The sequence below is a fragment of the Meleagris gallopavo genome, chromosome 4 (assembly GCF_000146605.3).
Source record: "Meleagris gallopavo isolate NT-WF06-2002-E0010 breed Aviagen turkey brand Nicholas breeding stock chromosome 4, Turkey_5.1, whole genome shotgun sequence".
In the NCBI taxonomy this organism is placed as follows: Eukaryota; Metazoa; Chordata; class Aves; order Galliformes; family Phasianidae; genus Meleagris; species Meleagris gallopavo.
Window position 1 is genome coordinate 8,527,601 of NC_015014.2, and position 18,721 is coordinate 8,546,321.

An 18,721-nucleotide genomic window follows, 5' to 3' on the forward strand; every position below is an offset into this window, starting at 1 on the left:
GAGCATGGGGGAGTCTGCACCCTCCCCCCTACTCATAGCAGCGAGCAGAAAGATCAACTGGTTTTCTAAAACCACAATTGATAGAACTCTGTCTGAATTCTGGAATTTGTCTGATGCTTGAAGCAAAACTTGTGTTACTAAATGTTATAGAAAGTCCTTTTGCATCTTGTATCAACACAATTAGCAACATATCCTGTGAACAGGGTAACTTAATCTTTTTCTTTAGAATATTTGAAATATTCTCAATTGAAAGTTGATTTTCCTCAGAAATGAAGAAGAATATGCATTCAGCTGAAATATTAGAGCTACTTCCAAAAATATTTCCACAGAAAGCTGGGATATGAACTGGCTACTTAGTCAAAGACAGATGAACTTCCTTCTGGAAAAGTTGCTTGGTTTGACTTTGATTCTAATTAGAAAGTCTGGGAAATGCAGTGTGTTCTAGTCAAATGAAACATCTATTGCAATTTGAATTGAAAAAGAAAGTAATTCTTAGGAAGAAATCGTGATACTCTGTATCAGTTGGCTTATGTTATATGCACTTTTAGTAACTGTTTATACTGGTTGCAGTAACTTCAGGTTCATCTCACTCTCACTCAGCATGCCTACAGCTAGCCATCCCATCTCCTTCTTTAAGAACAGAACTGCAATTGACTCCAGAAATCATCTCATCTACTAATCTACTAACTCTAAATACTTGTCTTAGAAACTTTATCACTGAGACTGGAAAAAACCTCTAGGATCACCTCCTAGTCCAGCCATCCACCTATCACCAACGTTGCCCACTAACCCATGTTGCTAAGTGCCACATCTCCACGTTTCTTGAAAACCGCCAGGGGTGGTGACTCCATCACATCCCTCAGCTGCCCATTCCAGCACCTGACCACTGTTTTGGAGAAGAAATTCTTCCTAACCTGAATCTCCCCCAGTGCAATGTGGGGCCATTACCTCTCATCCTATTGCTGTTACCTGGGAGAAGAGGCCAAGCCCCACCTCACCACAACCTCCTTTCAGGCAGTTGTAGAGAGTGATAGGGTCACCCCTGAGCCTCCTCTCCTGCAGACTGAGCAATCCCAGCTCCCTCAGCTACTTCCCATAATACTTGTGCTCCAGACCCTTCAGCAGCTTTGTTACCCTTCTCTGAACAAACTCCAAGGCTCTCATGCCTTTCTTGTACTGAGGGGCCCATGGGATGCATCTTAGGTCTTAGCACAGGACATATCAGACCTGTGGCAGCTCAGTTTTCTCAAGCTTGTCTCTCCCTAAGCCAGCATCACCCTTAATTTATTATGATCAGATGCATATTTAAATTAAATCAGATTAAATCCCTTTGTTAGAGTGCGTTAGCATTAAAAGGCAACATTTAATATGCACAAATGAGAACAAAAATAAGCAACAATATCTGTACAAAGTGAAAAATGCACCAAAAACTCAATAAAAGACACGAAAGTTGCTTTGCAAACACCTCCAGGAGATATTAGATGTGTGAGAAGTATACAAAAATCTTTTGGTACTGCTCAGTAGCCTCTTGAAAGACAAGGCAGGCTCCAGTGTGGGACACAGGGCCCGTAGCAGGCAGGGAAGGAGAGCACATTGCACCCATACAGCACTGTGGGCAGGCTGCAGGGGCCAGAGCAGACCTTGCTGGTGTGATCATGCCTCAGGCCACACAGCAGGCTGGATCAGGGGAAAGCAAAGTTAGGTCAGGATTTCTGAGGCTTCAAATGCTGACCCGCTTCTCTCAGAGACGTACTAAACCTCAGATGTATTCTCTACTTGCATAAAGTGTTCATTTCTGCTGCCTTTGGTGAGATTTCTGCCAACACCCCAGAAAAGCAATAAGTTCAAAGAAAAAAAAAGGAGCAGCACTCACCTAAAAAACAAAGAAAGAAGTTGTCTGATAGAGCCCAGTGGACTAACAGTTGTAAGGGCAAGAAAAAGTAGCAAAACATTTAAGGATCTTTAAATTCTCCACAGAGCACTCTCACTGGCATGATCTCTAATATGAAAAACATATATATAATATATCTATTATCCTAGAAGAATTTCCTTTATGACACTGAAGAGAATACTTTCAAAAGGCTTAAAAAATAACTCCACATCTTTAAATATATATATACATATGTATATAAAGTAACCTATTTTCTCTCCTTTTTTGATGATACACATCATTTCCACGTATCATAAAAGTCCTTAATACTAACTTTTATAACACAATGGAAATCTGATTAGAACATTGTGTGGGTGTGGCGATTGTGTGTGCTAAAGAAACTAAAACAGAAATCAGAATCAATAGGCATTTTCAAAAAAAAATTAGTTTTTTTATTTTGCAGGTAACATCTTTTCTCCCAAAATATACATCTTCACAAACAATGAGTCAAAGGAGCTCTCTCAGGACAAATTAAGCCCTTACACGAACAGAAAATACAGTAAAATACAGTCATTGGGTCAGACTTCAGAAACATTCCTAAACTTTAAAGTCCATGACGGCAAAAACAACAGAAATAAAGTAAGATTCAGTTATACTTACAGAGCCATTTATTTCTACAAATTAACACTGGCTATGTCTAAATTTTCAAGTAATACGGCACAATAGGAGTGAATACGCAGAGTTAAACAGCTGATGTGGAAGACCTGCTGCCCACAGTATCAGTGTGGAGGAGGCTTTGTTCTGGTGGGATTTCATAAACAAGGAGTGTGATAGTCCTGCTCCCGGAGGGCAAAAAGCCTTTGGTTCCATGAGAAATGGATGAAGATGGTGTACGCCTAAGGTGTTCCATGCTGACACAGGTCAAAACGTGGGGGACTGGGATGGGCAGGAGATGGCCTCAAAAGCACACTTCTGCCCCATGTGTAAATACCAACTAACCGCTTGCACTGTCAGTACAAAAATCTAGCCAAAGTGTTTGCCTAAAAGAATTTTCAAATAACACTTTAAGTTACCGTAAACAGCAAATATTTAAAGTTAAAATAGCTTGGAGAATGCTCTCTGCCTTAAATTTCCACTCTTCTAGATCATCAGTTACTCCCATTTCCCTACTTCTATGAAATTCCACTACAGAAATACAAGAAAGAAAAACATTTAGGAATTTTAAGATATTTTACTGTACACCCTTAAAATGGTAAATATTCTGGATATATACAACACATGTACAAAATACAGTCTCCCTTTACTGTAGTGGTCTGGCTATAAGTTGTGCTTTCCTCCCTATTTAGGAAGTCTAATGTTGCTTAGTTCCATAAAAGTTTTCATGAAACGTACAATTTGCTAATAGCAAACAGCTCAAAAAGTAGTGCATTCAGTAAGCGTTATATTCTTAACGGAGTGCTAACAAACCTTAGTCTTAAGGTTGAGTAGTCTCTCATTAATTGTATAAAACTGAATTTTTAAGCATTAAAAAAATTCCTTATCTCCATTTTTTTTTTTTATAGGGCAAAATTTCAGCTCATATTTGAGCCAGCTTTCAGATCAAACATCATTCTGAAGGTGAAACTTCAATTTAGTTTGATTTTATCAGTTTTGATAGCTTTTCTCTGTTTCAGCTGAGATAAAACCAGGAAGAAGATGGCAGAGCACCTGTTCCCTGGGTGTTTCAAAGCCCAATTAATTGGAGTGTGCTTGAATAAAAAACCCACAGATTAGATGTGTTCCCAACTCAAATCAGCAAATCTGTTGTAGCTTGCCTTACACCTTACTCATAAAACAGTATTGCATTTATTGCCGTGTCTATACAAAATTCCCACAGATTATAAAACCAGTGACCATTATTCATTTGCTGCCCATAAGTAATTATCTAAAACTCTAAAATCATGTTTGCCTGACTGATAAATGCACGTTTGTATGCTTCCAGATAGAAAATATTCATATAACAACGGAGATCGGATTCAAATACCGATTTGAAGGTAATTACTCTGTTGCTGTATTTCTCATATACACAGACAAAGAAATGTTGGCAAAAATAGTCATAATTTCTTGACTGGTAGAAACTTGAACATGTATGAAATTACTGCCCTCAGGCTAAAATCTACCTGTCCCGCTGGTAGAAATACTAATTCTCAGAAGATGCTTTTATGTGTTATGTTATACCTTGATCTCACCACCACAAACGCAGTAGAAACCACTGTATTTCTGCATCAATGCACCGGTGCTCCAAGCAAGACATAAGTAAATTAGGGTTGCCAAACAGAGGGAGAGGAAGAACATTATTAAGTGATACTCAGCAGCTTCATCTGCCCCTTTCCCTAGCCAGAGTAGGTTCTTCAGGACAGCAAGTAGGATACCTTCTTCACAGTACACCTGACTATTACTTACACAATGCTTAAACTTACTTTAAGTGACAATGCAACAAAAATCCTTGTTTGAAGAATCTATGTTTCATTAAAACATAACACTAACAAAAAATAGTAAAGAGTCCTTATGGCATAAGTTCTTGCTCTCTACATATAAACCAACCACATTAAAAAAAAAAAATAATTGCAACATCATAAAATACAGTTCTGGCAACTGACACACTCAGTATCCATCTCAGCTGTGATTTGTTCCTCCATTTTGCAGAGCACTAGGAGGAGGAAGACATCTCCACACGCTCTTCCTCGGGTTGAAATGAAACATCAAGCCAAAGGCTGCGTTTTTGGGTAGATGCAGATCATGATTTCTGGTCCTCCTCTGACGGGACAACTTCCAAGAGGATTTGCAATGCTTCAGTTCCAGTGTCTGCAAAAATAAAAGCATACGTGTGGGAGATTCTTTGGTTGGATGGAGAAGGAAGAAGCAGCCAGGAAAACTGTCTCATCAGCTACACAACCTGCTTGCAGACAGTGTTCATGAGTTACATATACCTGATGCACATATCATTTAAATGCCTGGCTTATTTTTTTGTCATTTTAACTATGTGTTCTTTACCTCTCATGATATTGACATAAAATAACAACAGAAAGGTATATAGGCATAAACCTGTTCAATAAAGGTATGCATGCATTTAAGGACTACTGTAAAACACGATTGCTCTCCGCAGCTGCTTAGTTTTAACACAGTCATAATGTTAAAATAAAACTCTGGAAGGGTTCAGACAAGTTAATTCAGCTGTGCCAAGTTCTGCCTAACCAAAAAAAGGAAACAAAACAAAGAAACTATGGAAGAAAGAAAATGATTATAATGCTTCATAGATCTAAGGATGTCACATGTATAAAGAAACTTTACATTCTTTGTCACTGTGGACATATTTCCATCCTGTAAGTTCCTTCCACTTAGAGAACTGATTCATAAGTGGCACAGTTCATTTATATATTGAAGAGTAAAAGAGCATTACCACTTCTTTTATTAGTTTTTTTTCTTTTCCATTTTCAGCAACACATTTTCAGCTAGAAGGATTTATTGTGAAAGAAAGTTTCTGTTTCCCTGTCTAGTAATACGTGTCAGCATCTACACCAATGAGGAGTGAGAAGGGTAAAGCAGTGCAGCTCTCAGAAGACACGAATCAGAACTGCTTCCCTGCTTCGCTGTCTAAGAGCCTCTGCCATCTTCTGCTCTTTCCTCTGGAGGTCAGCAGCACAGCGCATAGCCAGCTTGCCCTCAGACTACACACTGATGGAGTCAGAGAGGCTGAGATTCAACAGGGACTGGCATTTTCTTCCATCTCCCTCCCTTCCAGCAGCAGGGACTTCAGATCTGGGCTGTGTGGATCTGAGGTGAAGGGCAGGAGGATGGCCAGCAGTGGGAAGCCAGCAGGGGTTCGCCCTGGCTGGCCCACTCCTTCCAGGCTTGAAGATGAGCAAAGGAGTAAGAAGAAAGAGACTTGCTGTCAAGCTGAGCTGAGGTGTAACCGTTCTTGGAGAAAGGGCACAGCAGCAGAGAGAGAGCCAAGGCACTTCGAGATCTGTCTGGGACATCAATATCCTGTTAGACTAACCATGCCCAGCCACCTGCAGCCAAGCCTTGCCCTCCCTGTAGTGGGAGGCAGCCACCCCTCTTTCACCTCCATGCAGTAGAAGCAAATGGAGGAGCAATCGCACAAGCATGGGAGTGAGGGGGTTGAGTTGCTAGTTTGGCTGTTTTGGGTTGCAATATATACAAGGTAAGACGGAGTAAGAACATTTCATTCTGTCATCAGTCAGTATTTATATTGTCAGCTTTTAGCAGGACCTGGATTTACAACCACCTTTCCATTTGTAATGAGACAAAGTATCATCAGTAAAGACACCTCTTCTTTCTACTTTCAACCCTAATTTCCCATTTCAAGTGTAGAAGTCGCTGTGAATAAGTTCCAACAACCTTAACCAAAAAAAGCCCTGAGCTGGCAGTTCTATGAGTGCCATATAGAGCTTGGAAGATTAAAAAAACCAGTAATTTTCTGCATATTTATAAGACTGGACATAAAATCTGCAGCAACATACACTGAGGAAATTTTCTGTGGATCACCGCATCACATGCTCAAAAAAGAGAAGAGCAAACAATATATGATACTGTGTCCTGAGTGAGGAAGCATCATCCTCTGGTGTTTGTACATAACCCTGAAGGAGACATTTCATTATATAAACAGAAAATTTCTCTTCCAGTATGGGCTCAGGCTATGAAGAAAGAGCGTTCAACTTCTAAAGACTTCCCGATTCAATCCACTCTAGAGAAATAAAGCATGAATCTACTGTTGGGTTATCAACTGAGAAGTCCCTCTGAAAGATTCCTGGTGCTGGTGCCCCATCCTTTTACACATTCATCTGCTTCAAAGGATTTGCTAGACTTGACTTTTTTTCATTTTCACATTAGTTGTACAAAAAGCAAGCAAGCAGAGGTCAAATGAAGCCTGTACTACCTGAAAATGATTTGTCCCAGCCATTTGGTGCTACAGCAAAATTCCTTTGGAAAAGAACAAAATGTTATTCTCACTGCAAAATACCACCCAGACCCTATTAACCTCTCCAACTGTGAAGTGATCTTTTGTTCAATACAGTAATTTGGTAAAGAGAATGGGCAATGTAAATGCCATTAAGGACAGTCAAAATGTGCTCATCCAAAGAATAAAGACATTCAGTCTTTGGTGGGGATTTCTTGGGTAATGCGACTCATCTTCAGGCTGGGTATTTGAACTCACTATTCCTGGCTGTTCAACATCCCTCTCCTCTGATCATTACAAAATTACAAAATACTTATATATAGACTCATCTTCTGTGAGGCTGGTTTGTACCTGCGGGATCTTGCAGCATGTTCCAAGGCGTGTCTGGGGAGATGAACAAGTGACATTCACCCCAACAAGGTGACTGCAAATGGGCAAAGAGGGACCCATGCCACCTGCACACTGGGCACAGCCTTACCAGCAGGACACTGTGCTCAGACCAACCAGCTCTGACCCCCAGCAGTACTGCACAGAGTGTTCTGTTCAAGTCTAAGTACACTAGATCTATTGCACTTCCCTTCTGTCTGGAAAAATCAGTTATCTTCTCAAAGACAGTTAGCCAGCTCATCTGGCAAAAATCTGCCTTTGGTGAATTGCAATCAATTTTTTTCACGCTCTCCACTTACACTGTGTCCAGAATTACTCTTTCATGCCTAAACTCTTCTAATGCATATGGTTTCGAAGCAGGAATAACAATTTCTCAGCTGTGCCATGACTATTCCATCCTGTATCTCACAGAGGTACCTTAAGTGAATTCATCCTCATTCAGTGCCTTTGAAAAACACTCTCAGGCCATACAGAGGAGCACTCTTCGCTTTTAAAGTCATGCCAGTTTAATAATGACCTCGTGCTGAATATTTATTGCTTACTTTGAGAAGTAAAAAAAATCTTTATATTTAACAAGTAAATCCCCTCTCTACTCCACCTAAAAACTGTCAACATCACTTTTCCATCATTACTGTTGTTATTTTGGGAATAATAATTGTAGAGCAAACAAGCTGTTTCACCCACTGCCTGGCACCCGCTGCTCTCCCCCCTGAGCCAGCACACTGTGTCCACATACATTACACAGGCACCCAGCCTTCTTTCTAGGAGGAGAGTTTTGTGTTATCTGAAAAGCTAGAAGATTTACTTTCATTGTCACAGCTGGCAGAATGAGCTCCACATGTACCCAGACTACCTTAAAGAGAACATTTTTTCTCTCATGCAAGTAATGTGGTTCAACACTGGCATCCTGTGGCCAGAGATTCAAGTGACTATATTCCAAAACCTCTGAGTCTTCACAGAAAATGCTAAAAATCTCCAGGGTATGATAAGGGAAAATCTCCTAGTTCCTAAATATCTATTTGTCTGAGAAATTACAAACAGACAAACAACTATTTAATGGAATGTCTTTTTGCACACAATTATTTTCATCTGCACTGGAATTTTCTACTCAATCCCAGGGTATTTCATGTAATTTACAACTTTCCTGATATAAAATTAAATAGACCAGGAACTGATAGCCTTAAACTAGCACCTTTTTAATGTAAATATTTTCTGCTCTGTTGTCTATGGATTTCCCAGAATGAATTGAAAAATTCATTAATTTTACAATAGATGAGATATAAATACATAGACTTAATTTTTATCATCTATACGTATATAAAAATACATATAATAGGTTCCAGTGTAATACATATAAATACTGAGATACTCTTATGGTGAGCATCTCATTTTAAAGCATTCTTTAATAATGCAGCACAAAAAAACACAGATTTTCAGTTCACCACCTATATTATAGGACAATATACATAACTTTAGTATATACACTAAAACTATTTGTAGCTGAAATTTTTCAGGAGTTGAGTTTTTTGGTTTGCAGAAGAGATTTTCTTTTAGTTTCATTTCTCCCATCTCGAGTACTTTGCCCATATTCTTAATTCATTTTTTGAATATTACCTGCATTTTCCTAACTTCCTCTCGTGTTCAGTGAGAAAAAAAGAAAAGAATAAATGACAATGATTTCTTTCTATGCTCCAAATAACCCTTCTCAAGCATATCCGAACTTTCACAAATGCCTTTATAAACATTCAGAAAAGGCATAAAAATGATTCTCTGTGTATTTTACGTGTCACTTTGGAAGTTGTTTGTCACAAAGCACGGAAACCATTTCCACAGAGCAGTGTCAGGTTTGGTGTCTTTTTCCCTCGTTTGGCTGGGAGCCATCCTCAAGGACAATACACACCCCCACCAAACCTAACCAAGCCTGTCCCATTTTCACACATTCCTCAGTGGTACACAGACATGCAGTGCCAACAGTGAGTACCAAGCACATCCTGTAATCACAACTGTGACATTTAAGTTTCCAAACCAATTCTGCTACGAGTGAAATACTGTCTCTAACAGTGTAGAAGAGAGGGAGATTGAATTTAAAAGGAATCACATGGTTGTAAGGACAAGGAGGGGAAAAGGAAGCAGAAAGAGAGGCATGCAGGCATTTGAAGTCACTCTCCTTGGCTGAAGAATAGGCTTGCTGTAAACATCTCTTTTAGTTAGTTGACATTGATTGTAACCAATGCTACAGCATACTCCACAAAGAAACTTGCATTGTCATGCCCGGAGCAGAGCAGCCAAGGGAATCGATAGCAAGGATTTCACAGCAGCCGGAGCCCTGAGAAATTTCTGGAGTTGGATCAAGGAGGGGAGCCCCCTGGGGACTTACCTAAGAGCTTTCTGAACCACTTTGGTTTCTTGTCCCATACAATAAAGAGGTAGTAGGCAGGAACTCCAGTCAGGGTTATTGCGAATCCAATCCCTGTATTGACTGGATCGGAGTAAAGTGACAGTGCAACCATGAAGAGGCAGGTGAAGGAAAACAATGCTGGAATAAATAGAGGCACCTGGAATACAACCACACAAAGAATCATTACTTGGCATTGACCTTGCTGTTGAATGATAATGGTATTTAATGTTCCATGAAATGTAAACCAGATAAAACTCAGCAGTACAGGATAGTCCTGGAGAAATGCAGGTCTTTAGAAGAGGCACACAAAATGCCAGTGACTGCAGGAACCAAGCTAAGCCAAGTGCTACGCAGTAAGCACCACAGAAGTCTTTTAATTACACACTAAAACACTAGAGTGTTTTATGCCCTTTAAAATGTAAGGGCTGTAAATATGTTACATTACAAAATTCCTTTCTCTAATCCTCCAGTAGATAAGTAAGCAGCACTAACTGCAGTAAAGATTTCCTCTTTGATAATTACCTATTAGAAAACATTTTAAAACACAACATGGAGCACAAGCCACCTTTTAAAACTATTAAGAAGATATTGATTTTCTTCCTAAGGTAAAAATCAAAATCTGGCAGGAAGAGAGCAAATTAAACACCCATTTGACAACTGATAAAGATATTTGATACCATTATGCAACTGATAGCTTCTGGAAAAGCAATTTTCTGACAATATGACTGGTAGCATTATCAGTGTCAGTGTTAAAAGGATAAAAAAAAAAAAATAGCAATATCAAATTAATTCTCTCAATTTTAAAGAATGCCACCACAATCACTGTTACCACCTTCCTGTGCCACAGCTTGTGAAATGTTTGGTGTAATGGAGAATTAGAGAATTCCCTGGAGACTATTTTCTTCCTTTCATGCCTTGAAACATTACTGTTCCTGTTTTCTGCACTGTCAAAGCATTTTTTTAATCAAAGCAAAATGGGCTGTGCTGTTGACCTTCTTATTTGCTGTTATGCCCGCGAGAACACAACTGCACATTCTGAGTTCTTCATAAAATGGATTTCTTAGGAATACATAAATAGGGCTAGAATCCTCCACATTTGTCATCATGATACCTTTCCATACACATAATGGGAAAACTGACTCTGTAAGATGTTACACGAAGCAAGATCAGCAACAGAACTAAGTTCAAAGTAGCTATAGTTCAGTGGGCCAAACTATTGTTATTTTCTTCTGGTTTCATAGTAACAGTGCCTGCAAACCACTCGTGAGTTCCAAATATCACAGTAATATCACTACTAACTTATTTGCACATCATGTTTGGTATAATTTATAATGAATAGACGATGAAATATAAATTGAATTTAAAGCTCATACCTGGCATGAATTTTGGTGGAAAAATTATTCAAATCTTTAACAAAATATAGAATTAATTGAGGACTAGATGACTAGCCCTAGTATTTGGAGTTTGAAGCTTATGAAACTACACCAGACTGGAGGTATTTTCACACAACTTTGCAGAGCATAAATACCTTAACTTGCCTCACACTGCCTCAACACGACAGGCAAAACTGAGCAAACACCTTGCCTTTTGCACAGCAAGCTCAATCGCTCCCCTACAGCCACCAGGGAATTAATAAAAATTGTCTTTCAGAAGGGAGCTCAGCCAGGATAGCATTGGAGGACTTGAAGGAAAACACGAGGAGACTCTTCAATGTAACAGACTATTTTCTATTAACTTCTGTTTTTTTTCTCAAAATAGGCTAACTTTTTACATCAGCAAATGCTGCTTTGCTATCTGACTAGACAATAGATACAAGGGAGAAAAATTCATGTAGAACAGCATAGAGAAAAGGTTACCTTGAAAGGACGAGGCATATCAGGACGTTTATATCTGAGATAAATCAAGCCAGCAACTACCAGTCCAATAAAAAGCCACCTGGCAAAACTGAGGAAATTCAGGAGGCTGTAGAGATCCCCACTGAATAACATTATCATTGTGAGAGGGTGCTGCAAAAGAAATTAAGAGTGTAAGAGGCTTTTAATGGTCTGATTTCTGTTATTTTATAGCCAAATCCATCGCCATAGAGAGAAGCAACAGTCTTATCCAGAGATACATGAGGGCCACAGCCTTCGAGTCTGCAAGCTCATGCAACCAGATGTTTGATAAGTGTCTACCAGTTCCCTGGGATCATGTTTAACCAACATTGTCTATCCTGGCTGACCGCATGTGAGCCATATACACCTGTCCCCAGTGACCCAGACAAATACACAGGCACCACAACACACGTGCACCCTGTGCTTTGTTCTCACAGGGCCTGCCCACCACTCCTCTGCTTGTTCATGACAAAGGAAGCATGTTAGAGGTTGGCTACACACCATAGGATGCTGGCTGGGCACACCAGGCTGACGCCAGCTTGTATTAGCAGCATGCCCTGTAGGCTTGAGGGGTGTAGACTTACTGCACATTGGAAATGCAAACATTTCTAAGCAGAGATAAGCAATTAGCTGTCACTCAAGAGGTTGCTGAACAGCAAAAAGGGAAAACAACAGTAAAATAAATACATTTCTTCATTAAATAGGTCTTTTGAGTTATGTCTGTGAGATGGCTGAAAGCTAATGCACAAACCAGAGTGTTGTACCTGGGGTTGGATGATTAGTGTAGGCTACATGGATCTGCTTCAGCATTATCTCTGGACAAAAGCAGAATATCTGTAGCTTGGACCAACTATAAAGGGTAGTCCACACTTTCCACATGAGAGATTCTATACCTGCAATGACACAGCCCTTGCATTTGGGGATGAAGACACCCACAAGCATCACTATTGTGCAATCCTTCAGAAAAAGAGAATGTCCTAGTGGTGACAGTCCCTCTAGGTTTATTGAAATGCAGCTCCCTAAAGATTTAACTGGGCTAAATCTTCGTATAAAGAACATTTGCATTAGAGATCTAGAGTCGCAGTCTCTATTTGTTTTTTTTTTGTTGTTTTTTTTTTTAAGCAGTGAGGACTATGTGGATTTGAATCAGAAGGATCAATACTTCAAATATGGATATCTGGCTTCCAAACTCTAATGACTTACAAAGCACTTAGTTCTTTACTCATGGATATTAAGCAAACTTCTCTGTAAAGATCAAAGGAAATTTTTCCACTGAATTACACTGTGTCAGAATTCCTCTATATAGACTCAGTCCCTAGAAGAAATCTCAGTTATGGGAGTGATATTACAACAAAGGGCACAACCAGTGAAAATGAGCTAAGAGAATCAAAACCATACTGAATGGTTTCTTGGAATTGTTACATACACATCCATCAAATATCAGGAGATACGAAATACTCAAATTTCTTAATTCCTAAATGTTTGTTTTTTGTTTTCTTTTTCAGGCCTCAAACACTGAACATGCTCATTTTCTCAATTTCTCCTCAAGATCCATTCCCATTTGTATAGCATGTAGAGCTTGAAAGGAGAAATAAAAGAAGAAGATGCTAAAATGCAGACTACTGATGCAGAATATATCCTGCAACTACTCTGCTTGCACTGAGGTAAGAAAAACATAATCCTTGAATGAAAACCATCTTCATATGAATCTGACTTTTTTAAAGGAGATCAATGCACTAGTAATGGGACCAGATGCAACAGAAGGAAACATTTTTCAGGGTAAAAAAATAAATCTATCTATATATATGAATATTTTAGTTTATTTAGGGCATTTCATTCCACAGAAAAAGTCAATGCAATTTACCTGATGATTATGAATATTTCAGCCCAAAGAAATAAAATGCAAAGTGAACATTTAATTAAAATGAATTCCCTTAAAACTTTTCATCATAATTATTCTGTCTAGTTTTGCAAACTTGGATGCCTACAGCTGCGTGGGCATATATAAGATTCAATACTTCAGCTGGCATTTCAAAAGTGAGCTCACAGGCATGTCTAGCAAAAACTGATTTAAATTCCAGTACTAGCAACTGATCTTGCTTGTGCAGACTTATACGTACACACATCTCCTGCTGTAGTTAGAACTCCCCCGGATGCAGAGGTCTGTCCAAACACATTACAGTCATGGGTCCCAAAAGAGTGGTCGAACACCCACAGCTATGAAAAAATCTGCAAGTTAAGTGGAAATCTACTTGGCACTATGCAAATTGGTGTGAAGTTTGTATTTTGACATTTTGTCCTAACATTTCACTACACAAATTAGCCTGCAATGCAAACACATAGCCAACATTCTAGCCTCTATGCTAGAATACAGTAATAGGATTTCCACTGTAATACCGGTGCTTCTCCTCAGACGATTCACAGACTATTGCCCAGGCACACATACTCTCATTTTTTAATCACCACTACACCACACTGCTGAGGGTTCACTTTCCATTATCGTAGTGCATAATTGTTTGCATTTTTCACTGTAAGGTGGTATAATGAGCTTTTAGGGTGCCCCCAGACACCAGTGTTTAGCTGCACTTTCAGTTAAATGAAGACCTTTTTTTGTTTGTTTGTTTAACAAGAATTTGTCTCTCTGAAAGGGAGCTAGCTCATCTATAGCACATCCTTAGGAAAAAAAAGGCAATAAGACATGAATTTGGTTCCAGCAATAGGCAGTCACGCGCTACCAACAAGATAGCAAGGAGGAGATGATAGGACAAGAACAACTCCCAGGTCTCATTCTTCTCTTTTCTGTCCTCTACCCTGCCCAAAGCCCGCATATACATCAATAAATGAGACTCAAGCAGTGCCCAAATTCTGTTTGAATCCTCCTGAGCAAGCCCATAATACGAATTCTTGTGCAGGAACATTTGTTTGTATGATTTACCAAAACAATGACAGCTGGCAGAGGAGTGTGCTTGCGGACATGAATCATGGAGAGAATTTCCGGAAGGTGACCCTCACGGGAGGCAACGAAGAACATCCTGGTGGGAAATAAATGTGGACAGACTTTAAATGTGCTCATTACTGTGACAAGGCAAAGCAGCTCATGAAAGTCACACAACACAGCAGCACTTCTTAGGCTCGTTTGAGGTGCTCAGAATGAAAAGAGTAGCAGAGAGGCCCATAAGCAGAAATCAAAGTAATCTCTGTTTGTGTCCCCCCCCTCATCTTATACTATGATCAGTGTTTAGAAGTAGTTAATGTTTTCCCTCCAATTTACCTCCTTCACATGAAACAAAACAACCATTAATGAAGTGCTACACTCAAAGGGATCCGTTTCCAAACTGTTCAAAGGGTTTTAGCAATGATACTAAACTCAACAGGAGAAAAGCGAGGGCAGAAAAAACAAACTTTATAAACTTTTCAGTCATTTTCAATTTCCTACTGGAGGAATAAAGCCTTTTCTTTCTTCTACTTGCTTTCTTATTTTCAATATATATCCTACACCTTTCATTTCCAGTAATATTAACATATACTTACCTGGAGACTGCAAAAATGCCACCATTCATAGATCCAAAGCAGGAGAGAGCAACAAACACTGGTACAGCTAAAGAAAAGCTTCCCATTAATCGTTCGGCAAAGGTCTGTTGGAGGAGAGAAAAACATACCATGACTTTTCCCTCAGAAAACATGAAAGCAATTTTATTTTATTAACAAATTATTAATAAGCATTTTAATTTTATTTATAACCCTCTTTGCTTCCCTCACTGAAACTTGTGCTGTGCATTTGTGACTCCTCCCTCTCCAACACAAAGCTGCTGCAGATGAGGTCTTTCACTCTTACTTCTGACTGTCCATGATAGGCCTCCAGCTGAGACAGAGCTGTCGAGGTGGAATCAGGCCTTGACTTTGCCTTCAAAAAGAAGACTCACTCTGAACAGATCAGATTCTGATCTACAGATCTGGTATTTCTTTCCACAGCCTTTATTTTCTTTAGCTGATGCTACTCAACACTGCATTCCACCCAGTCACACTTTGTTGTTCAAGGTCACTGAAAGAGCCTTACTTGGTGTTTGGGGCACCACAGGAGACCTGCACAATTTTCTGGAGATCTGCAAAATGTTTTTTTTTTTCTTTTTTCCTTTTTCCTAAATCTCCCAGGAGCTACTGAATTGGCCATTTTTTAAATGACACATCAATTGAAAAAGTCACAGGCTGTGTCACTACTGCAAAGTAAATGGAAATTTTTATTTCCTCATTGCGAGTCTGATATCATATATAAGAATCAGTGTCATCACTGCAATTCAGCAAGACCAATCACAGCAGTATTCCCAAGCCAGGTATCTTGCAGCTCCTTTCCAAATAAGCTCCAGTATTCACAGCACTCCCCTTACTAAGTACCCACGATACACGATGTGCAGAGACAGCATTACTGCTTCCTGCTACACTAAATAGGCTAGACCCCCCACTTTCTCAAGTATCTGTATTTTCTGCTTCCCAGGGGTTCAGCCCATGATTTAGTAAAAAATTTTATAGTTAAGTACATACTGGACAATTCAAGTCCTATTGACTTTGTTACATCAAGTAAATAGATATGGTCTAACGTTATTAGTATGGATGCTATGACCTTAATCATGACAAAAATCAAAGTTCGCCTGGTTGCTACACTACTGTGTAACAGAGGAACCATACAAAGCATGATTGGATATGCGTCCCACCCAACCTTTTTCCCCTTGGAAATAAGAATATATGGACAAACACAACTGCAGCAGAGATAAAGCTTTGTATCTTTCTTCTGTAACTTACCACTGCTACAGCTTTTGAAAGCAGCAATTCCCCAGCACTGATTGTAGTGAAATAAGCCACGTTTGTTAACACATAGCCAACTGTGACGATAATCATTGAAATGCATATTGCGAGGGGTATGTTTCTGAAATACATAAGGTAGCTCATTATTTTGCAATCTGGTTGCTGTCTCCCGAACATGAAACAAACAAAAAAAAAAAGAAGCAGCCGTTAATGATGGTGAGTGCATTTTTGGTGATCCTGCAATACCATAATTAGAAACTACCAGTGAAAATAACACATCCAAACAAAACCATCTAGACAAAGTAAATAGTTCCATAACAAAGAGGTGGGACACCTTTCTGAGGGAAGAATCCTTTGGGGATCCCAAAAGATCATGGTTCCATATCTCCCATACAAGACTCACGGCACATTTTCATTTCAGACTGAGCCCAATAGTAAAGCAGCAAGTCTTAATGCTGGAACCAGCTATAGCATGGATGACATGGACAGGGTGACCCAGCACTTTGCCTGTCAGGAGAGAAATCGCAGTGCCATTTCCAACAGGTGCTCAAGGTGGGCATTGCTTTCCAAACCTGGCAACACACTCAGGGATGGTTTGATATCTTCCCCTGCATGCCAAGACATCTAGCACATCTGCCCTCACTTCTCCATGCAGTTCTTCTCTTGCACCCCTCACACACCTCTGTTCTCCCCATCATTTTTTCAGGGATACGTGAGAGTAGAGTGAAGTACAGAAAGAGGAACAGCACAAATTTGTGCCATTCCATACTATGCGTATTGATCAAAACCTCTGACATTTTAGACAAAAAAAAAAAAACCCAAACAATCAACCAGTAACACAAATAATAAATTTAAACTGGTATAGAGTATGTCCTCCCATTCAGCAAAATAGAAAAGCAGAATTATTTTTGTTTTAAAGAAGAAAAATAGAGGCATGAGCAAAGTACATTGAATTGATCCAAAGCACACTGTAGGCAAATGATCAGGTTAGGAGGACAGACTAGATGTCTCAAGCGTACTCAAGTTTCTTTCCATTTAATGCCATCACTAGGCTGAGATGATACCTACATGAAACCAATAAGAGATTCAGATCAGGAACCAACACCAAGTCCTTTGATTCCAAGGCCACGGGGTGCAGTTTGAAAGAACCCAGTATATGCACTTCCCCAGAGCTGAGAGCTGCTCCCTCACAGCCAGTTCACTTTGGCTACCTATTCCAAGAGGTAGAAGAGGTGTTAGGGCTGCAACAACTAGCAAACCTTGCTGGCCACCTGACCAGCTAGAAGCAGGAAGAGAGAGAAGTGGGAATTGTGGTGTACCAGAAGAGACCACAAGTACAGTGCAAAAGGACTAGTGTATTTACCTAAAGGAGAAGGCAGTTTGAAAGCCAATACTGATGCATTATTTTCACATATTTTTTCCCTAAAGAAACACAGCAGGGTCAAAATTTAATGATCCTCGTCACTCCTAGTCCTTGCTTCTCAGAGAAGCCATCTTTGCCATTAGTATGCCTGAATACAGCTGGAAAAGAAGCTCTAAACTGAATACATAAATAAAGCGGGGTAGCATCACAGTTGCACATCATGCCCACCTCAGCAATCATTGTGCAAACCCCTGTAGCTAACCCAGATACACAAGATCACGCTGTACCACAGTATCAAATCTGGGCAGATATGATATCATTGCCACCTCAGGCCCATGCTCTCAGGTAAAGAAGCTGGAAGGAGTCAGTTTATAACATATGCTTATTAATGATGGAGTAGGCCATGGCAAAGACCAGAATACAAGGGCTATGGCAAGCAGGCAGACCAGAATAGAAGTGCTTTATTGACAGAAAAAAAACACCGAGTTACCAACTCAAGAAGTACTGCAGAACTGTGTGTTCATAACACAGCTGTGCAAACTTTTTGCCAGATATTCTGCAGCTAGCTTGGTTATGTTTCTAACTCAATGTTAGTATAAATTAAATCTGTTTAGTACCTGATTCAAGGTAGGAATACATGGTTTGAAGCCCTCTCAAAAAGACATTTTAGTGATATCTTTTGCACCACAGACAAATGCTTCAAGCATGGTGCTGTTGAATAAGTCAGCACTCACTCCAGCTTTAGAAAGTGCTTCTAACCAAAACCAGCAAACTTGCACTATTTTCACAAATACCGTTTGAATTACTGAAGCACACTGTGTCAGACTTAAGAAACTATCTTTGTCCATTCTATCCATTCTCAAAATCTAGTTGCCATATGTTCTTCTGACTTAAATCTCAGCCTCATTTCCTCTAAAATAAAATGGCAGTTCAAAACTAAGTGCAAAAAAAGCACTTGCTGCCAAATGTGAACATTCCCAGCACAGAGTCCTGCCTACAGTGCTGAGGAGCACTACCTCATGCTGATAGTAACCACAGCAACAAAAAATCCACAATTAAAAAAAAAAAA

At 39.6% G+C, this 18,721-nt stretch overlaps 1 protein-coding gene across 3 annotated transcripts in view; it reads right to left on the reverse strand.

The window, feature by feature from the left end:
* Positions 1 to 2,305: 2,305 nt before the first annotated feature.
* The window catches only part of SLC7A11 (solute carrier family 7 member 11), a 61,149-nt gene continuing 44,733 nt past the window's right edge, over positions 2,306 to 18,721 (reverse strand). The window contains exons 7-12 of one of the 3 annotated variants that reach the window (XM_003205399.4): positions 16,287 to 16,410; positions 15,021 to 15,124; positions 14,425 to 14,521; positions 11,472 to 11,621; positions 9,595 to 9,772; positions 2,306 to 4,714 (exon numbers count right to left, since the gene is read on the reverse strand). In XM_003205399.4, coding sequence (XP_003205447.1) covers positions 4,647 to 4,714; positions 9,595 to 9,772; positions 11,472 to 11,621; positions 14,425 to 14,521; positions 15,021 to 15,124; positions 16,287 to 16,410 — 721 coding nt within the window. In that variant the 3' untranslated portion in view covers positions 2,306 to 4,646. The other 2 variants (XR_002113930.2, XM_019614485.2) reach the window with 2 other exon arrangements.